The 23,154-nt window shown below is 52.9% G+C and overlaps 6 protein-coding genes across 6 annotated transcripts; 2 read left to right on the forward strand and 4 right to left on the reverse strand.

Moving 5' to 3' along the window:
• Positions 1-48: 48 nt before the first annotated feature.
• On the reverse strand, positions 49-2,594 carry B0H65DRAFT_23328 (phosphatidylinositol N-acetylglucosaminyltransferase-domain-containing protein). The gene has a single exon (XM_062822219.1). It carries the CDS (start codon positions 2,399-2,401, stop codon positions 347-349), a length of 2,055 nt encoding a protein of 684 aa, XP_062686132.1. The 5' UTR covers positions 2,402-2,594; the 3' UTR covers positions 49-346.
• A 1,849-nt stretch (positions 2,595-4,443) lies between these two features.
• B0H65DRAFT_23275 (uncharacterized protein) lies at positions 4,444-5,641 on the forward strand. The gene is made up of 2 exons (XM_062822208.1): positions 4,444-5,279; positions 5,380-5,641. Exons 1-2 carry the CDS (start codon positions 4,612-4,614, stop codon positions 5,495-5,497), a joined length of 786 nt encoding a protein of 261 aa, XP_062686133.1. The 5' UTR covers positions 4,444-4,611; the 3' UTR covers positions 5,498-5,641.
• Positions 5,642-7,679: 2,038 nt separating this feature from the next.
• Positions 7,680-10,046, forward strand: B0H65DRAFT_418274 (uncharacterized protein; the record flags this gene model as incomplete). Its single annotated transcript, XM_062824138.1, has 2 exons — positions 7,680-9,644; positions 9,723-10,046. 2 exons carry the CDS (start codon positions 7,680-7,682, stop codon positions 10,044-10,046), a joined length of 2,289 nt encoding a protein of 762 aa, XP_062686134.1.
• A 7,181-nt stretch (positions 10,047-17,227) lies between these two features.
• Positions 17,228-18,679, reverse strand: B0H65DRAFT_23713 (uncharacterized protein). The gene is made up of 3 exons (XM_062822275.1): positions 18,285-18,679; positions 18,128-18,225; positions 17,228-18,066 (listed from the first exon to the last, which is right to left on the reverse strand). The coding sequence occupies exons 1-3, from the start codon at positions 18,522-18,524 to the stop codon at positions 17,352-17,354; spliced, it is 1,053 nt and encodes a 350-aa protein (XP_062686135.1). The 5' UTR covers positions 18,525-18,679; the 3' UTR covers positions 17,228-17,351.
• A 533-nt stretch (positions 18,680-19,212) lies between these two features.
• Positions 19,213-20,327, reverse strand: B0H65DRAFT_535561 (uncharacterized protein; the record flags this gene model as incomplete). Its single annotated transcript, XM_062829032.1, has 3 exons — positions 19,998-20,327; positions 19,831-19,963; positions 19,213-19,709 (listed from the first exon to the last, which is right to left on the reverse strand). Exons 1-3 carry the CDS (start codon positions 20,157-20,159, stop codon positions 19,213-19,215), a joined length of 792 nt encoding a protein of 263 aa, XP_062686136.1. The 5' UTR covers positions 20,160-20,327.
• Positions 20,215-21,733, reverse strand: B0H65DRAFT_23763 (uncharacterized protein). The gene is made up of 3 exons (XM_062822281.1): positions 21,003-21,733; positions 20,835-20,943; positions 20,215-20,276 (listed from the first exon to the last, which is right to left on the reverse strand). The coding sequence occupies exons 1-3, from the start codon at positions 21,506-21,508 to the stop codon at positions 20,271-20,273; spliced, it is 621 nt and encodes a 206-aa protein (XP_062686137.1). The 5' UTR covers positions 21,509-21,733; the 3' UTR covers positions 20,215-20,270.
• Between the last annotated feature and the right edge of the window lie 1,421 nt (positions 21,734-23,154).

The following is a 23,154-nucleotide window of genomic DNA, read 5'->3' on the forward strand; positions in this document are numbered from 1 at the left end:
CCGAACTTGCATCCATTGGGATGAAATCACGACGGCCAATGTCTACCGTTGTTGATTGTGATCCTGAGCGGCATGTGAAGAGTGATATGATTCGTCTCTATGCTGTCCTTACTTAGAGAAACAACCACCATCTCTTCATCATCTCTTCACCACCATCACATACCCTTCCACTTCACTCTCATACAACCTCCATTACGTTATTATACAAGTCATCACAGTAATCCGCATTATATACCCAAAAAACTTGAGAAACATTATTTAAAACCAAACCCATAATATCTAAACCTCTTTAACCCACCAACCCACCCCTCTTTATACAACCCAACCCAACCCAATCCCAGGTGATTCATTCATCATCGTAATACCGTCTACTAATAATAATCGGCCTCGCCGGGTCCCACGGCCCGTAAATCTCGTTCTTGTACTTTTGCAACCCAATCAGCCACCAGCTGCACCCGCCCATGGCCAAGGCCGCGATCAGACAGGACACAATCATCCCCAGCAAAGAGTGTTTGAGCCAGGTTTGCCAGCATTGGGATATCCCCCCCATCCCTCCTAATAATATCATTCCTTCCATCCCTTTCATTCCTATCCCGTCTTCTCTAAGCATGATATCTGCTGCCCCGGTGGGTATACCAGAGAGGGAAGAAGTACCGGGTGGGGGACAAGGCGCCCCAATAATAATCCCCACCCCGGCCCCCGCTCCCAACAACAGTAGCACAGTCAAGATGAGATGATACCGAAACGAACGGTGGCGAGCGTACCGCCGGAAGACGGGAAATAAGCCAAAGACTTCGATGGAGAATAAGGTAAGGGAAAAGACTTGGCCGGTGGAGGGTAAGCGAGAGGCGAGAACGGTCGAGGCCATAAGAGCGGCGTTGGTGGAGAGCGAGGCGATGGGGAATTTGTGTTGGGTTGGGATGGGGGCTGTGCCACCTGTGGCTGTTGAGATTGCGGTTGCAGATGGAGCTCCGGTTGCGGTGGGAGTGGTGGAGGTACCGGGGACGGCCCTGGTGCCGGTGGCAGGCGTAGAAGTGCCGCTTGCGGTTGGGGAAGTTGAGGTTAAAGTTGGGATGGGCGTTGCGGTTCCGGTTGCGGCTCCGGCTCCGGTTACGGCTCGCACTGCGACTCCGGCTGGCGCTGGGGTCGAGCCTCCGGTCACGATACCGCCGGTTTGGTTCGAGTGAGGGTTGGTGATGGTTGCCTGTGTGAACGGGTTGTTGTTGATGGAGTAGTCGAAGAAGAAGATGTTGATGGCAAGCAGCCAGAAGGAGATGGCCCAGATGGAGTCGGAGGAGGTTGATCGGGTCAACGACTTGAGGATCGGGGAGAGTCCCAGGAGGGTGAAGTAGATTAGGATGGCAGATTTGATTGTGGATAAACGGAGCTGAAGGCGGCTGTTCCCAGGGATAACGCCGCCGCCGCGGATCGGAGAGGAGGTCGAGGACCGGTGCCGGTGGTGACCGTAGTGGGCTTCGTGGAAGTCGGCGACCGATTGGGCCCGCGAGCCGGCGCGGGAGGCGGCGGCGGTAGAGGGTTCGATGCTTGCGGAGCGCGAGTCGGTCGGGCCGATGCTGAAGCGGGGGATGTGTAGCTGTTGATCAGGACGCGGTGACGGCGCAGCCGAGGGTAAGGCGGACGCCGGAGTCGATGTTGCTGCTCCTGCTCCTGCTCCCGCTTCCGCTCCCGAAAGACTGACTATGCTCGCGTTACGAGTTGGGCCACCAAGAGAGTCCTGGCGCCGAACGGGACGAGGGTCCCGCCCCCTATACGAATGTGTAGTCCCATCCATTGCGCCTTGCGCTCTCAGACTCTCCTCCCCTACCCACCAATCCCATAGTAGCCAGCCGATGAAGGTCGCAAAGCTGCCAAAGCCTACCACGGACACGGGACTGACGCGCTCCTGGAAGATGCCGACGAAGCAGACGACGAAGATGATGACGGAGCATACTTGTTGGACAATGACAGTCGAGTCGGCAACGAGGGGCCAGAAGTCGTACGGCTTGACGCGCGGGTTGCGCTGGAGCTTCTCGAGGAAGGTCGCCTGGTCGGTGTAGTTGTCAGGGTATGACTGCTTCACCCAGAGTAACTTCTGAAAGCGTTTCTGCCTCCTCCTACTCCTGCTCCTGCTGCCATCTTTGCGCCTGATATGTCTCGGTCGTAGCTCGTTTGTGGAGCCATTGGGCGCGTTGCTGCCGCTTCCGCTGCCGTCTACATTGTAGAGACCGGTTCGGCGCGGCGGAGAGACGGGGGAGTAGGCATCTTCGGGGGCCAGATGGGAGGGATCGGTGCGGTGCGACTTGGGACCGACGGGCACGGTAGATGATCGGACGAGGGGCGGGAAAGGGGTCTCGAAGTCGGAGGATAAGGCGGCTTGGTGGAGGCCCGAGGGAGGGGCCATGGATCAGAGAGGCTCTCCCTCCATGCAAAGGTGGGCTCGTCACAAGGGGGGGTTTTGTCGAGATGTGGTCGCGCGTCGAGATTGCAGTTCGCAGTTGGCAACGAAGGGGGATATGAGGTCAGAGTGGTGCTACAGCTGCTGGTGCTCCCCTGCTGGACTCATGGATGCGTGACGCGATGCCGGATGTATGCCGGATGGATGACAGGTGATGGGTAAAGGTACTGTAGCTGACAGGTGATGGCACAGCAAGAAGCAAAAGAAGCTTTTTTTTTGGTGGCTAGCGCTGGTTGTTGGCGTCAGATGGAAAGGCCAGGGGAGGAGGCTGGGAATTGGTCCATCAAAGTGGAATGCGGATGAACATTCGAGGAACGAAGACTCCAGCCAGTGATGGTTGAGGCTGACCTCGGTGTCGGTGGAGATGCTTTCTGTTGTCCAGAACTTGAACCCCCAAAGTGTCCCATGTCTTGGCAGTCAATTGGCGGCTTCCTCAGCGAGTGCACGAGCCTTCCTTCAGTGGGAGAGTGGGCCATTGAGGCGGCGTCGGCAGGGCCAGATCGCCAAGCAGCAACCGAAGAACACAAGAATGACGGAATCTCTTGTCTGGGGAAAGCTGAAATGCTTGGCTCTTTCCATCTCCTTTCATTCGTTTCATCAGCGCCTTGGTGTTTCCGACTTGACAAACAGAAACAAGAACCTCCAAGACAAAACCAAAAGCTTATCTGGTTCAGCTACCATGAACCCGGTCCCCTGATGTCTTGACGGATCCGCAACACATCAAGTTACACCCGCTTATACTTGCCGCAATGCAAGCACCTCACTCAGCAGCACTCCTAATGACACTACACTACATGCTCCCTTGAAACGTACGGGGAGGTGATCGTCAAGCGAGGGCTGACTTGACTTTATACGAGGGCTGGAGGGGATCACCCACAAGACTCCAGTCATACGGACCACCCCATGCAATAAACATGCCCCGGAGTTCGGACAAACGCCGCAAGCGACAGCTCATGGAATGCCATCCGGGGGGGAATACGAACAACAGAAAGGTGTAATCTGCTCCCGCAAAGGATTTCCCCGCAGGCACTGAGAGAGTTTATGGGAACAAGCAAAGGCGTTCTCGGTCGGGTAACATCAAGGGGGAGGAAGGGGAACCAACAGCCAACTCGAGGAAAACAACCGTTGTTCCAACACCCCTGTCTGCCACATGCGGTCCACTGGCGTCTAGATCCCCTTCTCTCTTGGACGTTGCATAGCCTCTCCTCTGAGCCGATCAAGGTTTCGGAACCCGACACACAACCTCCCGTTTCTGCTCAACTATCACGTCCGCGATACTACCTCTTGTCTGTCACTACCCTTCCCTTTTGGCCCCTCACGCAAACGCTTTTCCCAAAAGAGCCTCCCGGATTGGGAAACGCCGATTAAAAAGGCATCAATGGCACCAGGTGATCGGGTGAGACCTCGAGATCCGGAGCGGGACTGCCGTTGTGTCTCGACGCACATGGTGCGGGAAGTGGTTGGAACAAGGTTTGGACTGCCTTGTAAACAGTCAAAGTCTCACACCCCATCAGCCTGTCCGCCGAGAGGTTGCATCTTAATGTGATGCTAGGGGAAAACACCCGCTGCGTTTCTGCGTGGCGTGGCATTGGATCTGACCCAAATTGGATGAGATGAGGGACGCCGACGGCATATACATACGAGCCATTGGCGAATCCTTCACGACACTAAGCTCTGCACAGCCGGCCATCCTCTCAATATACCGGCCCAATATAAACACCACCAGCTGCTTTGTTGTTCTTGACAACGGATCACCATTCTGCTTTCTCTTCTTGTTAATTCCTTCTCATTCCTCATTCCTGCCTCTGGGCCGGGGTTGAGCACAAAGAGCTGTGCCTTACCCTTTCTGCTTGGGCCCTGCTTGCCTTTACAGCTTGCCACCTCGCGGCCTGCGTCACATATCGAAAGCCGACAAGCCGTGGCTGTACGTTGCTTTAACCAGTGGTGCAACCACCCGCATATATAAGGCCGGGGCGGCATATATAATCACGAAGCGAGCTTTCGATACACCCGGACGCGCCGGACGCTGTGATTGTCACATCATCCATCACACCTCAATCTCAGATCTCGCAAGTGTCGGCAAGCATCGCGCGGATCATAAAGTCAAGCGCCTTCCTTGCAGCTCCATCTTCTCAACATCCACATCAAGTCGCAAAATGAAGTCGACTGCCCTTTTCACCACTGTCACTATGGCGCATATGGCGCTATGCGTGCCGGTACCGTGGATGGCTGGCGACAAGATCTTGCCTTTGCTGAACAAAGATGCGCCGAACAGCGCAACATCCGGCCGAAGTCCAAAGACTGACAACACATTTGCGCTTGCCTCCTCCCACCTTGCTCCTGGTCCGATTCTCCAAAAGGCTGAGCAATCATTCAACTCGTTATGGGACAACTGGAAGAAGAAGCATGGCTCAAGCCCGGCACTGAATGTCGATGACGCGAAGAAGGATATCCCGGTGTTGATCATCACAGAAATGGGGGAGCTGAGCGTCGCGATACCTTCATCATCGCAGCCGTTATCAAAACAGGCGTCCAACTCCAAGCAGAAACCGGTATCGATACCACCTGGCAACAAGAAGGCGGATAATGTTTCGGTTACGGAATTGGGGGAGTTAAGCATCGGGATACCTTCGCCAGTGCCGTCGCCACCACCGTCGTCGTCAACTTCGTTACCCTCATCTTCTCGACCGTCCAATGGCACATCGCCGTGCCCATTCTATGTCGGAAAACCTCGCGATCATGACGATGTGCTGATCATATTCCTGGTGTCGACCTTCTTACTTGTTGTCGTCGTGGTCGAAGCTTGGGATCCTGTCTGTCGAAGGTTAGTTGTTCACCACACATCTCCTGTGATGCGCTAACCCTCCATCTTTTCCCGTCCCTTTTGCGATCGTCAGAGTTCCCGCTGACCCTCGGTATGATAGTGTAAGAAACAGGTTCTCGTCGAGACGGAAGGGCGCCATTCGGTTGGTCGAGGAGACAGAGACGAAACCCAAGTCGTTTCGGAATGATTCGGTCCTGGTCAAGTCGGAGAGCGGTTGAGGTCGGGAGGTACATGGCACCCAAAATAAAGAGCTTGTCGTTGTCACTGATCGAGGGCACGTCGTTCAGGTGGAGCCTCGGATGGAATCATGGGGAGTGGATCGGATGAAGGTGCGTATATGGGAGTTTTGGATCGTAGGCTATGGGCGGCATATCGGACATCGTTTTTGACTTTGAATCTTATTATCGGTTTGGTTTGCATCCCGTTTCTGTGTCGGATACTCGGGGTTCCATTCTTCCTTTGGGCTCCGGATACTCTTGTCGGTGTTGATTCTGCGGACGTGTTCGATGCGCCAATTGCATCTCCGTGGATGCTCGTTGTCGAATGGACTTTGGTGGCGACTGATCGACATTCTCTCGCTTTCCCATGTTGGCGTTTTCTCCACCACTTCCTACCCGCATTTCGTGTCGACCATCGCGCGTTTTATCGGTGTCCTCGCTGTCGTGTTAGAAGTCTCGAACCTCAGGACATCGGTGAGAGAAAGGAAAGTGCAGAAAGATGGCATCTGACAGATATTATACTCGGGCGCAAAGGAAAAGATTTTCGCAATCCGGAACCTTCGGCTTTCTCCTCAGCATTTGACATCCGGTCGACGCGGATGGTGTCTTGAATGTGGGCCAAATGGTCTTGGCAGCGTCGTCAGCAGCATTCAGCAGCACAGCAGCGTCCCGGTGGTTCTGAATGGATCAACAAACAACTGAACCGCCAAGTCAGCAATGAGGAATGACACGCCTGACACGCAATAGAGCCCCAAAACTGCTCAATTCACAACATCGACCAAACTGCACCTGTCACTCGATGTCGCATAGAGGCACTCTTTGTTTGCAGTCGGCGTACGACATATAAACCTGTCTAGGTATTCATTCAAACTTCGCCCTCGAGGCTCCGACGAAGGCTTAGACTCCTCACAGCCTTGTTAAACCTTTGTTTAACTCGAGGATACACAACCACACCCTCACCAACCCATGACGTGCTTTATAATGTTCCGGAAAGCAGCATCTCAGCACCATCCCGAATCTCACATGATGGTTTTGATTGTAATGGAGGTGACCTCCTGTCAGATTATGGGAAAGCCAAGTCCCAACGTGATGGTCCAGCGGTCCGATCCCTACCAGCCTTCGCTAGTCCTCGCGGCCGCTTTTGCAACACGCCATTGGTCAAAGACCGCTGAGAAGTGAAAACACACCATCTTTTTGTTTCTCTTACGGGCGTCGGATTGGCATGGAGAGTGTGTGCCACAACACCCTCTCTCACCCTTCAGCAAGCCTCCATGCGTGGTGTTTCAAGACACACCCAAGACACCCAAGACACACTCTCTGCAAGGTGATCCTAACGGGTGACCAGAACGTGCGTGTGCAGCCGCAACGCTGTTAATGGTGTTTCAACCTGTTCCTGTTGCTATCCTCCCGTCTTTTTCTGTGTCTCGCCGTCGGTTGGCGTGGTCGCCTTGTCTACCATGCCCCTCTCCGTTCTCGTCAGAAGAAGAAGAAGTCGAGGATCTGATGGAAAAGGAAGGCCAACGGAGCAAACGACCCAGACTTGCCAGCCAACAACAGTGCCAGTAAGCGCCATCATCCAGCCAACCACTCAGGCAGTGACATTCCTCTCTGACACAGTGGATGTTCAGCCCATCCACAGCGTTGCCCACACAGATTCCCACACACACTTCATCCGATCCATCTTAGCACGCGTTGGAGCCGTGTTAGTGGCTCCATATCATGCATGGCCTGCATACCAACCCCGCCCTCCTGCGTCTTGCTCCCTCGCTTCTTTTCTCAGCCTCTTCTTCTCTCTGTTGCTGTTTTTAAAAATCCCATTTTCCATTTTCTGCAAGTTCCGTTAGCCTCTCCAAGTCGAACTACTTTTAGGTGCTTCTCTTTCAAGCTTGCGCAGGAACCGACAAGTCTGCGTGCGGTGTTGCTGTGCAACAAACTTGGACCCTTCTGCGCCTTTGTTTACCTGAGAATAGGGGATCGCGAAAGCCAAGAAGTGACCCCTCACTTTCACCAGCCCCCAACTTTCTGACCCCAGAACCACCCCAGGACGAGTCGCGAAAAATTGCGATATCAGCCCTACACCTCGCTACTTCATAAACCGAGTCTGTCAGTTTCACAAATCAAACCTACATCTGCTTCACAGGCTCGAATTGCGAAACAGACTTTTTACGGCCAGAATCAAAGCATGTCGTCCCTACAGGTGGACGAACGGAGCCGAGGCGGGCGGTCCCGCTCCCCCGCAGATCCCCGCCGGGAGGACGAGGACTGGCCGCGAGACCGGGAGCGGAGCCGCGCCCGCACGTCCACGGCAAACGTTGTCGAGGCCGGTGTGTACCCGCCAGCCAACAACAACTATCGCGACGTTGACCCTGCCCTCGCTTACGAGCAGCTCGCCAACTACCCGCCTCCCGCTGGTGATCGCGGCGGCGATTACTACCGCAGCAGCCCACCTTCGGGCGACCGCGACCGCAACCGGGACCGGGACCGGGACTACGGCAGCAGCTATAATGCGTCAGCGCCATCGCTAGGCAGGCCCCGTGAGCGGTCGCTCTCGCGTGACCGGTTGAGGGACCAGTCGCGCCCTCGCGCACAGAGCCGTGATCGGAGACCCGATCCCAGAGAATCCCCGGAATGGGGAAAGAACATCAACAGGGAGCGTCCGGGTGAGTTCGGGGGAATGTATCTCCCGCCCAAGTATGCCGCCACCGTTGTCTCGGCCGACCCCGCAGGATCACCACACGGGTCACGCGACTTGTTCCACGGTCATGGCCGCACGCCCAGCACCTCGGGCAGAGAAAGAAATTCCAGCCGGGAGCGCCCGCCATCACCAGGCTACCAACGTCCTCGCCCGTCCAGCTATCACGCGGGTGCTGGAAGACCCGATGACAAGTACGGCGAGCCCATCGGCCGTCCCAGCGGCCGCACCCACAGCCCGAACATGAGCATCAGCAGCGCCTACGACCTGCGGCCCCCCAGCGTCGTAACCATCGAGCCCCCCCACAGCGGCGGCGGCGGCTACCCTTCTTCCCCCGGTCGAGGCCACCACGAAGACGACGGCAAACCCCCCCTCAAGTCCGCCATGCGTCCCGGCCGCGAAAAGTCTCCCATGCCGCCTACCAACCGCATGTCCCTCCTCTCCGTCAACACGCACACCCCGCACATGTCCAACGGCAACCTCTCCGTCGCCAACGCGCCCGCCTCCCCCATGCTCGAATCCTACCACGGCACCTACCAATCCATGTCCCCCATGCCCTCTCCCCTGATGCTGCCCACCCAGCCCGGTCCCAACGGTTCCTCCTACAGCTTCGTCGAGCCTTTATCTCCCCTCTACGGCTCCTCCTCGTCCGACGACGAGCACCATCGCAAGGGCGGTTCCGGCAGCGGCGAAAAGAAAGGCCACACCCGCACGCACTCCCGCCGCGCCCGCTTCCACGACCCCATCGACGACGCCGCCCGCCTCGCCCAAGCCCTCAAAGGCGAAACCCGCGCGCCCGACACTCTCACCCTCATCGAGATCTTACCGGGCCTCACCCACGAGCAAGTCATGGACCTGCGGGTCGAGTACAAACGCCTCGTGAAAACCGGCGCCGAGCGGAAGGGCGTCAACATCGCCAAGCACATCCGCGCGCGGCTCAAGGACGAAGATCCGACGCTCATGAAGGCGTGTTATACCGTTGCGTTAGGAAGGTGGGAGTCAGAAGCGTACTGGGCGAATTTTTGGTACCATGGGGATAAGACGCGGAGGGAACTGTTGATTGAGAGTCTGATGGGGAGGACGAATGAGGAGATTCGGAAGATTAAGGAGGGGTTTAGTGATAAGAAGTATGGGGATAGTTTGGTGAAGTGCATGAAGATGGAGTTGAAGGAGGACAAGTTTAAGAAGGCGGTGTTGATGGTTTTGGAGGAGAAGAGGCAGGAGGATGTGGATCAGTTTGGACGGCCGGTCAGGTTGGATTTTGAGCTGGTGGCGGACGATGTGAGGACTTTGCGGGATGCGATCAAGTCAGAGAGAGGTGGGGAAAGTGCCATGTTGGCGATTGTGGTGATGAGGAGTGAGGCGCATTTGAAGGAGGTGATGAGGGTTTATAAGGAGACGTTTAGGGGGGCGAATTTTGCTAGGGATGCTTTGAAGAGGAGTGGGAATCTTGTCGTACGTCTCTACCATCCCCCTCCCCCACCCCCCCCTTTTTTTTATCCCAGACACTAACACAGAGACAAAAAAAAACAGGGCGAAGTCCTAGCCCACATCCTTAACGGCGTCATCAACAAGCCCGTCCGCGACGCCATGCTACTCAACCACGCCCTGACCATGTCCAAGCGGGACGAGCTGCGGCGCGAGCTTTTGATTTCCAGGTTGGTCCGCTTCCACTGGGACGCGGGCCACATGTCCCGCGTGAAGAAGGCCTACCACGAACACTACGGCAAAGACCTCCAGGAGGCCGTGAAGGAGACTACCAGCGGCGAGTGGGGAGAGTTTTGCGGGCAGCTGTGCGTAAGCAGGATGCCGGATGATGTCAAGAAGATTGAGAGGAGGCCGACGGACGATTTCTAGGAGAATAACGCCGCGGTTCTTTTTATGACGACGTCTGAGGTGGGTGGTGAGGATGGGGCCTGAGGATTGATGGGCTGTGTGGTGATGATGTTCTGGGTTTACGTGAGTGCGGTATGGATGGTATGATATGATATGATCATGATGGGATGTCACGATGATGGTAGCCTACAGGTATATGAGATGGATGAGAATGATGGGATTGATGATTTGTTTACGATGGATATACCAATTCTCTCATACGCATACTTTGTTTACCCTATACACAGATTGGATTGCCATGATATATCTGCCACTCTTGCGGGCCCCATCTTGTCTTGCTTAGGTTGATTCCGGGTTTAATTCGTTCACTCATCGTGAACCGGGAAGAGATACAGTGGAGGGACGCACACGGGCTACGATTAAGGTAAGCTTCTAACACTTCTTTCCCATTGCCTCACACAGAAGGACTATTCTCAACGTCAACTCACTCTAGGGTCTCTCAGCTTGGGCTACTACCTATCATCCCAAATACAGATTAATTCCTTCTCCTAATTCATCCGATATGCCACGCCGGAGCTAAGCTTCAACAAGCTTCGACAAGCTTTCCTCGTTCATACCTGAACACTCCTTTGTCTGAACTTTCAAGCGAAGTAAGTACCCCTAAACACTGTGTACATCACCCCTTCTTCCATCTAGTCCCACTTGACACCTTCACTTACTTGACCCTCAGTAGCTCACCAGCCTCACCTCATTGATGGCGGTCAACGGAGTTCCAAGGCGTCATGAAGGCTGGTCCAGTCCCGAAGGGGTAAATCCTCTTTCACCCACCTCGCTCTCGCGCCTGGCGCGTAGGCCTATGTGGCACCTCGATCGAGCGAGGCTCGGAACTTTCCCGCGGCGGCGAGATCACGCACGCAGTGCCCCACGCGGTATGTGTTTACGCACACCGTTCCTCGATATCAAGGCCGTTCCGTTTCATGTGAGGTAAGGGTGAGCGCTATCGACGCTACCACAGACCTGTTTCCGCGGGAAGGCGATCCCCCCCCCCCAATTGATCAGACAGGATTCAACGTCACTTGATAGCGCTTGAAAGCGGGAGGTGGAACCCAATGACCCAATAAGGAGGTTTCGGTAAGGGAGGACGGATAAGGCTCTATCTAGTGTGTGAGTGTCGCAGGGCACGGTAAAGGTAAGCGGGAAGGAGTCGCCGCGACCATGGGCAATCAGGGAAGCTTTTGGTCCACATCTATACAGACAAAGGCGAAGGCGAAACAGGACGGATAATGATACTAGAGGTAACAATCAATCAGGAGGTGAAATAACATGGAAAAGGTGAATGATGGTCTTACCGCTTCACCGGTAACTAGATTCGGTAGCTAGGACAAGGTGAGGTCCCCGAAAAGGTGGCTTGGGCGGACAGGTAGGTAGCAAGAGCTATGAGACAAAGAACTTTGGGCTTGATGTGGCTTGGATACCTCTAGGTAGGTTCCTTATCTCTTCTATTTTATTGAGCATTGATCGAGTTGTCTCCGATGAAAATTACAGAAACAGTAAGTCATCTCAGTTTGGCTTCATGGTTTCTAGGTTCTAAGTTCATATTCAGAGCATCTTGCGCCGTGTATCACCACCTACACTGTTCGGCCCTGCGGTCAGGTTGTTGTTTTCAACTCGTTCCTGAGCTTCTTGTCAACGTTTCGATAATGCTCAAGGAAAAGCAAAATCCTTCTTCGTATAATGATGCTTCTGGTCCTATGAGAATGGGAATCTGTGAGCGAGTGGCATTGTCAACGGGCTGTGGACGTGGCTGGACGGTAGTTGTGGCGGGTACGGTTGGTGATTGAGACAATCTTTGTTTGGCCGATTTACGCTGAACTAGTTGAAAACTTGGTAGTATTGGAACTTTCCCTTGATTTTTTGTGTCGCTCATCGCTGTTTGATAATCGCGCCGCTGTTCAGCTGCGAGTCATTGTTTGAGGAGAAGGGGCGTTGACGGCATTGGGGACGGGAAAGATAGCCACATCCAACCCTAACCCGCTATCACCTTGCACAGCCGACTCCAAGTCCCGAAAGTCGACAATAGTCAAGTCAACCACCCATTCACAACTTTCATCCAACTGCACAAGGTTTATCCTTCATAAAAGCGTTTGCATAAATTCACGCCCATTCGATGGGATTTATCCCCAGACTCTTCTGGCCAATTACAGGTCTGCTAGGCACGTTGAGGCGTCTGCCTGCCAGTCCTTCTCAGGATATGATTGGCCGAACAGCGTGGGGATAAATCCCATTTGAATAAAAAAAAGCGGTTACATCAAGTCGGGCCTCGCGAACAACGCGCGCGGCCGACCGTTCTAAGCTTTAGTTAACCCCGACTCCGATCCCCGATCCCCGATTCCAATGTGACGGTACCGCAAAGTACCCTTCTCAAATCCGATGTACCTCGGGGTACACACTCTCGTCCATCCAATCCGCGTTCTTTCATCCAACGTGGTTAAGCTTAAAATCCGACTAGGGTAAAGTCCGACGAGGCACACGAGGTGTTGCGGGAGGTTCCTCCGTTTGTACACAGTATGAGCTTTGGGGAAGAGATATGCTAACATCATGATGAATCATGAATAGGTAAACCGAGAAATGCATATGATAAATGATGTGCAACAGGGCTGCTGTGTCAAGAGATGGGTTGCCAAGAAGATCAACGGGAGTTGGAGATTTTTCCCTTCGTGATGTTGACTTCAAGTTGGAGACTTCGGTTGTTGATGTCGCCAACTCTCTGCTCCTGAATGCAAATGCTGCAAATGCACTGCTCCTGTGTAAGAGGGTTCGACGGGTTCGATCTTGATGTCCTATACCTTAACTCGATATGGAAGCCGCAGCAACATCTTAGGTACCGTACTAATCGACGAACATGAAGAGAATGCGAAGCCTCTAGGCACTCTGCCTTGCCGCGGTCCAATGCTTTGAAACGTCGGATAGCAGCCTGGCAAGATGACAATGTCGTTGGCTTGGCTTGGCGTCGTTTTTCAAGGCTTGCGAGAAGAGTTCCTCATTCCATACTTCATCTCCGTGCATGGCGGCACAGCTATAAGGCTAGGGCCAGTTAGGTATTGTTTCAACTTCCAATCTGAGCCGAGCCACAAGGCCACGTACTACGACAGCGCAACACCACGCCAGTACACAGGTACGCGTATTACGTACCCTCACCGGCGGGTGCCCTGAGTTGTCCTTGTGTGCCCTGGAGGACGTAAGCGGGGCGGAAACGAGAAGGGTAGTGGAAAGACAGGCCAAGCACCAACTGCGCGGAACCAAGCATAGAACCCATTCGGTTATTACACAGCCCAAGGCCCAAGATGGGCTGAGATGCCTGAAGCGGGCCAGATGAATGAGTGGTTGAACAGCGATAAGACCAAGAAGAGCCCAAGAGGGCTTGAAGATGCGCACGGCATTGTTGGTGCAAGTGTTGAGAAGGATTGAAAGGACAGGACGAAAGGATGAAAGGAAGAAGTGATGATGCTACATCAGCAGCAGCAGCAGCAGCAGCAGCAGCAGTCTGGACCGTGATCGTCGACATTCGATCCAAATCTTAAAAGTCGCTGATCTGATAAGTGGGGGTCATACATCATCAGGATGAGCTGATCGTCAGTGATTCTTCGGATATAAAGTCGAAACTGGTGTCGCCGCCGTTGCATCGTGCACCAAAATGTCAGGAACAGATACTAACAACCGAACCGGTACCGTTAACGCACGAACTTAATATCAACAACCGCGGAGCAGCATATACCACTTCAGGTAGGCCGTCTGACACTGGACTGCGCCCTGATGCCGAGTTGATAACTGTAAAAGCATAGTGTAGAGCAGAATAAGATAGTCGTGGGAAAAAGTGAAGTTATCACGAAGCACTAAAAGAGCGGGCCATTGTTTAAACACGGCGTAAGTACCAACGTATTGTATCCAGGAAAACATACTGTGTGCACCAGGATCCCCCTCTAAGGATTTCTAGGCAAACGAACGATGGTGTTCTTTGGCCGAAGCTAGTGTGGAAAGATTTTCCTCCTTGCTCGCGATCGTCAAACTAGCGGATGAGCGTTTCATGTTTTCATTGACAAAACAGAAAATATGCGAAGCTGTGCTGTGCTGTCACGTACCTCGGTTCGATCCCCGGTTTATTTCCTGGTCAACGATGGAAGGGCTTCCTCTGAGATCTTGTAAAGATGGTCCCTGAAGCTAGGGCACTGATCGAGTGATATGGTTCGACACCAAAGACTCGGTGAGAAATCTGCTGATGGCACAGAATCACAAAAGAGCGGTACAACGATTGGTGAATCACACTAAAAGAGAAAGAAGGGTTGGGGACGGGGTCCCTGAGGCATTTCAAGATTTTTTTTAATTAGTCATGCCGAGAATTGTTTCTCTCAACCCCGATCGAACACGTCTGGAACGCTGACTATCAAACCCGTCCACGGATTTTAGGACACTGTTATTTCCGATGCCCGTGCGGCAGTTCATCCCGAACCGCACTGAAACCCCAAAACGCGGCGAATGAACACTGCAGCTGAGATGAATTCCACACACACCCGGACCCCAACATGCCCGGCCCCAAGCAATCGCCCGCCGGCCCGTCACCGTCCACCGAACGCAGGCCCCACCATGTTTACGTTGGGCCGACCGCTGTCAGCTTTTTCCCGTCATGCTTACATATGTCAGCAAATAAAATCTTGAAAGGTTGGCATTTGTCAAGCAATTTCTGGGTGCACCACCCGAATTTGGGGAAAAGACAGAGTTTTAAATGCGCTCCGCTGGTGTTCCGTCACATTTTGTAATGGGATTCATTTATGCTGAATCTGCTGGGCTTCGGTGTTACGTTAGAGGTGGCAGCAAATCACAGGGCACGGACGGACGACGGACCCGGGAATTCGGCCAAGAGGCGCTAACGTGCACCAACACTTACACGGGACGGGATAGCGGACAGCGGACAGTGCTCAAACTCCGTTCCCCGAGATGCCTGTCGGGTGCATGATGTTCGAAGTTTGGATGATAAGAGATGGACAACGACATCGAACGACTATCTTCTACTACGCAAAACAACATTGATTTCCACCCTTCTGTCCAGAACTCCCTCAGGACCCCATACCCAAGCGAGCCAGGGACAGTACCTAAGCACGCCAGGCGGCCAGACCCTTCCAAATCCTCCTCTTACAAAACCCCCAAGCCAAGCCAAGCAAGTGTCACCATGGGCCGTCCCTGAAAATCAACACCACGATCCTGCCTGCCTTGCCTGCTCACAAGATCTTCTCGGTCATCACAGTCACACGCGTTCTGCTGAAGGATCAAGGGTCCAAAAGGATCCTTCTTCTGACGGACAAGGCCGGACAAGGCTACCCATCCGGATGCAAATTCTAGAACGCCGCGGTAACAAAAGGTCCGGACATGCATCCCGCCCGAGTTCAAGGTACACAAGGTTTTATGTCCTCGGTGTTGTTCTCCTGCCGCCGCTGAGTAACCACCTTATGCTTCACTCCCGCGTTATGTGCAATTGTTCCATGGGGTCAGGGTTCATGGCCGACAGGACAGGACAGGTTAGATAGACATTTCACCGAGCGGCAACGCAAGGCACGGCAGACTTTGTGTCTTTGTGTGTTATCGCTGTGTGATGTGATGGCGATGGTGAAGTTGATACACATTCAATTCTCACAGTATATAACTATGCTGTGCCGCCCCCACGAGCGTGAGCGTGGCGTTCACCGTGCCTCGTCCGGGTGGTTTTGTGTCTTGGTTCTTCAGCCTTGCCTCAATGAGTCCAGTTCCAGGATTTTATACCAATCTGGAAACCTACTTGTATGAGAACCAAGTAAGAGGATTGTGTCGAGTGTGTATCTTCTACTAAAAACCAGTTTCTTGGCGTCATGGCGATCAATCTTCTACTAAAAACCAGTTTCTTGGCGTCATGGCGATCAAAGATAATCGGATCGTACATTTCCTATCCACAGAATCTACCGTACTCTTGATATCATAACGGGGCCACTGCCACCTGCCATGGTGATCACCGCCGTGTGCGAAATCAGAACCCCATATTCCCACTATCATGCTTTCTCTTTGTGCCCTTTTTAACCCAGCATCTCTTGCAGGTCCGCGGAACGGAGAGTTTTGGCTATTTCTTCCTATCAATGTCAAATGGAAATGATTGGCTGACTGGCTTTGGGGTTTGCGGCCGCTTGTGGTGTAGAGGTATACATACTTGTGCCTGCCTTGTGACTCAAAACACCTACATAACAGGTCCCAGGTCATGTCTGAATGGACCCTTAAGTGCTGTGCTGTGCTGTCTGGTGCTGACTTGCATGGAAGCCAGAAAGGTGTCATATGCATGGTACCTTGTTCCAGTGCCCATGAATGGGCGAATGTATATGTAAAGGCGGGCGCCACGATTACTCAAGAATCGGTAGTAGTATGTATCACTTACTCTCAGTCAGTGTGATTGTGAAAAAAATGCACGCAAGATGAGGAGGACCGTAAATCCGAGGTTTTAAACTTCGCTGCTGTATTTGTACCTGCAGGTACGCAGTATATCTACGCGTGAATGCAGAAGTGACTAAAGATCTCGCTGATGGGGGACACACAGAAAACAAAACTCGGCGTCCGGTAACCGAAACCACCGACTCTTTGTGTGACTGTGTGACTGTGACCCCCAAACCTGTGTAAGGCCCTGAGAAAGCGAAAGAGCGAGTGAAAAAAAAAGACCCCGTTCGGGCTGCTGACTTGGACTACCATCCTTTCAAGGATAGGCACCGTAAGCAGCCATGCTATGCAAAACAAAATGCGAGCAAAAACCAAAAAGGCCAACCAACCGACCAATCCCCATCCAAAAAAACACCTGTATAAGCCAAAAAGCCAGCCCAATCTCTCCCTGAAAATGCAAAGCCACACACAAATCCCACCAACGTGCACCGTAAACTCCTTGCCGATTGGAATGACTGATAAAATAAAGGATAGAGAAAGAGAACGGAGGTGTGCTCTGTGCTGCTGTGCTTGTGTGAGAAGTCGCGAGCGAGCTACCCCTCCATTTGTTGTTGTTCCCCTTGTCTGTTGATACGCCTTTTGCAAATGCTGCCTTGCCCCGTATTGCCGAAACCGTAAGAAAATTGTCCGATCCGCCCAATGAATTACCCTTGAAACCCTTTAGTCGCTTACGTAGCCATTTTTCGTTAACCCCGATCCGATGATGCGATGTACTGATTGTAGTGATGTACCGTAGTGCGTGTGTGTGCGTGAGGTGTGCGCGAGTTGTTGTCGGTGCTTGAGCACTTATGCCCAAAAAATATTGGATGCATCGATCGCTTACATTCGCAAGTCAGCGTCGTAGCCCGAGTACATCATCGGATCGCCCATTCCCATCATGACCTCGGGGTTAGGACACGAAAGGACGTGGGGCTTGATGGTGCCAAAGTTGGACTCGTAGAGGCCCTGGTTCAACATATCCATGCTGAGATACGACAGATTATCCGGGGCTGTGAAGTCCATCGAGGTCGGACGGCTGAGCCATGTCGTCGGGAAGGTGGTAGGCGGCACGACAGGAGACTGGCTGGGGAACGAATCGGTAGGGGTAGCTGTAGCGATGTCGAAATCACCGTAGCTAAGGCTCGCAGGCGACATTGTGACGGCGGTACTGTTGTTGAAGGTCTTGCGGTAGTCTTCGAAGTCCGAGTGGTCGACTTCCGATGAGCTGGCACGGTCGGTTCTACTTGAGTCGCCGTCCTGCTTGTTGTTGTTGCTGTTGTTCGCAGCGTTGGTCTTCTGCTGCTCTTCCAATTGTCTAGCGAGCTCAGCGAGACCTGCCTCGTCCTCAGGGAAGATGGAATGCACGGGGAGGTCCATATCGCTGTTGGGTCGGATGCAGCCGAGCTTGGAGGCAATGTTGTGAATGACCGGTTGGCCACGGTCGTTGAGCTCCGGCTCACCAAGATCCCATTTTTGCCCGCTCCGTACCATGGCATAAAGCTTGTGGACTGTGGCAATGAGAGCAAACTGGGTGTTTTCCAACACCTCGGCATACCTGTTGGACCATGTTAATCAATGTCTCAGAAACACTACTCGTTCCAACACATTTTACATACCCTCTGGGCAATTGCTTGTACTCGGTCTTTTTCCTGGTTCCGGCGGTACATACTAGGCCGTCGTCCTTACACCTCTTGCAGGGGAATTCTCCATCACACTAGATGAGACATGTCAGCACAAAGCTGTTGCTCAATACTCGGAATCTCCCGTATTTACCTTGGTCTTCTTCATTCTACACCTCTCGCAGGCCTTCCACACTCTCTTATGCCTCCCATCGCCAACTGAATGGCTATGGCTGTGGCTGTCTATTGATGGTGACTGAGGGTGTCCATGTGCGCTGGTGCGTTTTGAGCCGCCGCGATGTACTGGCTTGACAACCTTGGAGTTGGAGGGTGTTCTCTTTGGGGCCTGCGTTTTGAGATGCTCCTCGTTCGGCGGTGTGGGTAGGCTTTCCATTGTGGATGTGGTGAACTGTTGCGAAGAGCAGGGAAAATGGGTGAGGTGGTGGAGCTCCTTGTTGATTGTTGGAGAAATAGGTGAGTCGTCGAGAGGTGTTAGTGATTCTCTTGGCGCAAGTATGTTTAGTGTAAGTCGTTCAACTTTTGAGGAGGGGTAACTGCAAGACTTCCAAGCTGAGTTGTAGGTGATAGTAGCTCAGAGAACGAGGGGCTAGCGATAGATATATAAACGAAAACGAGATTCCAGAAGAAACCAAGGACAAGGGCAAGGTACAGTTGGTCTGCAAAGTACGTACTTGAGGAATGGGATGAGCATAAGCCCTGGTCGGGGACTGACTCGAAGGATTAATAATGGGACACGCCGCATCGAGTGGTCAAGACAGCGAGGATGGAGTCTCCGTAACAGGAATTTAGCGAGGTGGTGCCTACCAGGCCGGGGGCTTTGTCCCTACCACCGTGCACGAAACAGTGGGATACTTCTCTCGGGCTCCAAGCCCTCACAGCGCGGCGCGGGTAGCATCCAAGGCAATTCAACGGTCGGCTCGTTCTTTCGTCCGAGCCTGCGGGTCGATTCCCGCCCAGGTGTCCTCCAGTTACCTCTACTCCCCTGAGTAGGGAGTACATACAACAGGTTGAGGTAGGCCATTTGACTTGCAATAAGTTCTCTTTTGCATTTACTGGTACCCTCATGCCATACAAATCTGGAAGTTTGGCTCCCAGAAGGCTTGCACCATGGGGGCGTTTGCATCAATGGGGCCTTGCAGTATGAGGGCACCTAACTGTACACCGGGTAGAAATTGCTGTACCTGAGAGGGGACCCTGTAAGGAACAGTGCGTCGACTGTGTACTTGTATGCCATCTGCTGGTGGATTTGGCGACCGCTGTGCGTTGCTGACATTCCCGCCTTCTGGGTATAATGCGGAGCACTTTTGGAGCGAACTGCTGCTCTGTACTTGGTGGTATACCTTGATGTTCAGGATGACGAGAGAGTGAAATCCCACTCCCATTATGGAAACTGCTCGTAGTGCCCTTGTCTTCCAACCCTGGAGGTACTTCTCTCTAGTTGGAGATCTTGGATTTGATCTGGCACTGGAGCTCTTGTCTGCTGCCAACTGTCTCCATGCCGAGAACCGGAACGGATCGATCATGGATAATGACGGCCAGGGTCGACAGAAACTGATACCTGTTAGGGATGGGAAAGGAGATGGATCGGTTATGTATCATCCTCGAATGGGTATGGGACAAACTGATGGTCTGGAAGGGAAGGCATTGTTGCGCGGGGTTGGGTATGTTCAGCGTCTTACTTCGATCACCCCTGATCGTGATTTGAGAGCCATCGTTCAAATTCTTCGAAGACCAGCCTGTACCCCAACTCTCCAACTCGACGTTCCCCAACTTCTTTTCGACACCCGAACCGTTAACTGTCGTCTGTGCTCGCTAGCCGTCACTCGGCCAGCTTCGGGTTCTGTACTTGATCTTTTGAAGAGTTGTTGCCATACCACACGATGGACTTATCCACAAGGAACATTTCCTTCATTGAAACTGGATCCTCTTGGAACATCTTTTTGCTGTCAGGGCTGCCCACCGAACAATCAATCGCTTGGAGGCCATCATGTTCTTTCTGCTGTCGCATGTCAAGCCAGTGTCAATTGTCCAAGGTGCCTACGCAGCCCCACTTGGGAATATAGGTGGGTACCAGGAGATACTTCGCGCTACAATCGGAGTTTAAATAGCAAGCATCCGACTACATCTTGAAGCTCATTCGTCAGCCAAGCTTTGAATAGCGAGCCCTCACTGATGAAGACTTCAGTGAACATGTTTCTCGACAGGACATAGCCCAACAACATTCGAATCAGGGCTCAGGCAAGCAAAGAGATTCCGCTTATGTTTCATTGCTTCCCAGCCGTCGTCGCCTTGCGATTAGATCCGAACTCTCACGAGTCGATGGTGAAGCAGAGAACTCACACTCAAACATCTTCTCGTCCCATTTTTTTTTCTCTTCGTTCTAGAATTCCTCTGAGCCCGTTTATGCTGGTCACCACCTTATTACTAGGCGGGACCGGGCAATGTTTCTCGCGCTTGCAAAAGAAATCTCTGAAGAGGCTACGTAGGAAAAGCTTGTCGAAAGATGGATCGTACCTCAACAGAGTGGGCCGCTGACTAGTAGGACTAGGTGGTTTGTTGCAACGCTGTTGGACGAAGAACTGGTGGACAGGGGCGCCACGCAGGGGGTGATAAAATCATCGTCATCACGACTTGTTCGTCTCGAAGATTTTTGAACGCACTGACAAGCAGGTTTGGTACTTACAAAGTTCCACACGACTTCATGAGATCTATACCAGAAGAAGCGCCGTTTTGAAAGACTAGAATGTATCATCCATAGTCGCGGAACCCGGTGACGTGCTCGTGCTTGACATGTATTGCCACTGATCAGTGTCGGCGATATCAACAGAGATAGTGAAGAGATGAAACTTATCGCGGGTCATATTGTCTTGCAACTGAGGGTATGCACGAGCGCAGGTTTATGCCATAATGGTAAGATAGAATGCCTGGCTGTAAGAGAGAAAAGAGGTGATCCACATAAGCCCATGAAATCGAGATCGTCGACGTCGATGAGCCCTGGTCCACAACAGGTGTGTGGCCCCATTCACAGCTATGAATGTATCTTAGGGTGATACCGTAGATAGACTCGAGATAGGTTGTTGGTGATCGTCCACCGATGAAGTGAATGCTGTTCCTAATTGGATCATTAACCGAGAACCACAAGCTAGTTGCTGCTTCCTGTGGGAGGCTTAAGCAATATAGCTGGTCTCGCTGGTGTTGTAGAAACAACGGGGTGTTCGCTCGCTCTTTACACGATCGGTTTGTTTGCAGGTAAAAAATTTGTGGATTTTTGGTATACCCCAACAGACATCCAGGTGGCAGCTGAATTTGATGGTCCAGCGGACGATGTCCCTTGTGCTGTACCCGAGGTTGACGCATCCGCAGCAGCTTCTCATTTGGTCCTTAGTAAGCGGTTATGGCGGCCAACAGTCAACACAGCACAGCCGGAATCGGCACCAAAACATTCCAGAAGGCTTCTTGAAGTTACTCAAATCGGAATGGCGCATAACGAGGATGCTACCCTGTAGCAGTCAAGGACGGCAGCAAGTGTGGAGGTTTCTGCCGGAATATAACGGATTGAAACAGCCATCTCCTAGCCAGTCTTGGTCAACAGACACCTCATGACCGCCTGAAGACTGCAGTGCAGGCAAGCCGCAAGAGACCCTGCCTGGTTTACTTTCACCTCCCTCTACCTCCGCGTTGTTTTTGTTGTTGTTGTTTTTTAGGGGTCCTGAACAGGGTGAGGGATAAAGGCCGCTGGTTGGGGATGATGTGACCTGCAAGGTTACTTTGTCGTAGCCCTTGATTCTCCAACTGCTGCCCTTTTCGGATGACTCGACGGGATTCAAAATGTCGCCTGGGGATTGGCTTGCCAGAAGCGTCAGTGCGTGCGATAGGGTCTGACATTGGCACCACAGCAACTTCGGCGTCCGAACCCAAAGCCGACCTGGCGGTGACGGGCCCGTGGTCTATGTTTGGCAACCACCCTCTGGTTCATCCTTCTTTCTCTGTCAGACCTTGTCACCTCACCCTCCCTAATACTGTCGAAGCGAACATTGTGTATGTCTTGACGCTGGAGTTTTTGACTCTGACAATCAACGCCGTCTCAAAGCTAACCTTGCCCATATTCGAGGTTCAGGGGCTTGTGCTTGTTCATTTGACGAAGGAAAATTTCTCGTCTGGGCTGAAAATGCCGAAGGGCGAGTTCCGCCGAGCGTGTTTGAACAGTGTGGGCCACGACGGGATGTGTTGCCAGGGCTGAAAATCTGAAAAGCCTCATCGCATGGCCGGTGGAGTCGATCGAAGTATCGGTGGAGTTTGCCTGTGGCACATTGTCTCGTAACTCGATGTATGAGCGCTTGCGGGAAGCCGAATTGGAATCTCTAAATACTAGCACCCGCGTCTGAAACGGTCAGTCATCACCACCATGTGAGTCTCTTCAAAGTGTCTTTTTGCGTGGATATTGTTGTCGACGGTGCTGGTTGTTGCGCCAAGCATTAACTCGTAGCGTGAAGCTGTTACTTGGTGTGCTTGACGTCATCCCGTGTCGTGGTATGTGTAGGAGCTCGCGCTTTTGACAGACTTCAGATCGCGAAGCCAACTTGGCGCGTTTCTCATGATTGTGGATTGCTGATTGTGGTAGGTTGTGGGACACCCGACACGCTGCGACTTTTTGGAGCCCTGGAAACCCTCAACCATCTGGATACTGCCCGATCCATTCCGACCGCCCAAAGCTGTGACTAGGCGATGCTCAGGGGACCTCAGGGGATCTCAGGGGCCTCGATGATCGATCTCAAACGGCCAGGGGTAGTGCTGTCGAGTTGTGTTCGCGGTGGCGACGATGTGGACGGCGTTGCCAACAATAGCTCGACGATAAGGCATTGTGGACGATAGTGTCGTGTCATGTCGTGTCTACCTCAGAAAGGAGATGTTTCGGGGAAATGGAGAGCGGGCACTGGAAGGGAGCGGAAGCCACTACAGTGATTTGGATCACCGCCCGAGATGGATATGCGTCATGTTGTGTG

Source organism: Neurospora tetraspora (genome assembly GCF_033439725.1).
Source record: "Neurospora tetraspora strain CBS 560.94 chromosome Unknown B0H65scaffold_1, whole genome shotgun sequence".
Taxonomy (NCBI): Eukaryota; Fungi; Ascomycota; class Sordariomycetes; order Sordariales; family Sordariaceae; genus Neurospora; species Neurospora tetraspora.

Excerpts from the sequence above, each read along its gene's own strand:
- B0H65DRAFT_23328 (XM_062822219.1), bottom strand. The coding sequence starts at position 2,401 with ATGGCCCCTCCCTCGGGCCTCCACCAAGCCGCCTTATCCTCCGACTTC.
- B0H65DRAFT_23275 (XM_062822208.1), top strand. The coding sequence starts at position 4,612 with ATGAAGTCGACTGCCCTTTTCACCACTGTCACTATGGCGCATATGGCG. Across the intron at positions 5,280-5,379 it reads TGGGATCCTGTCTGTCGAAG|TGTAAGAAACAGGTTCTCGT; the intron begins GTTAGTTGTTCA and ends TCGGTATGATAG.
- B0H65DRAFT_23713 (XM_062822275.1), bottom strand. The coding sequence starts at position 18,524 with ATGGAAAGCCTACCCACACCGCCGAACGAGGAGCATCTCAAAACGCAG. Across the intron at positions 18,226-18,284 it reads GTAGAATGAAGAAGACCAAG|TGTGATGGAGAATTCCCCTG; the intron begins GTAAATACGGGA and ends TGTCTCATCTAG. Across the intron at positions 18,067-18,127 it reads TACAAGCAATTGCCCAGAGG|GTATGCCGAGGTGTTGGAAA; the intron begins GTATGTAAAATG and ends ATGGTCCAACAG.
- B0H65DRAFT_23763 (XM_062822281.1), bottom strand. The coding sequence starts at position 21,508 with ATGCGTCAACCTCGGGTACAGCACAAGGGACATCGTCCGCTGGACCAT. Across the intron at positions 20,944-21,002 it reads GCAAGACAATATGACCCGCG|ATGTCAAGCACGAGCACGTC; the intron begins ATAAGTTTCATC and ends CAGTGGCAATAC.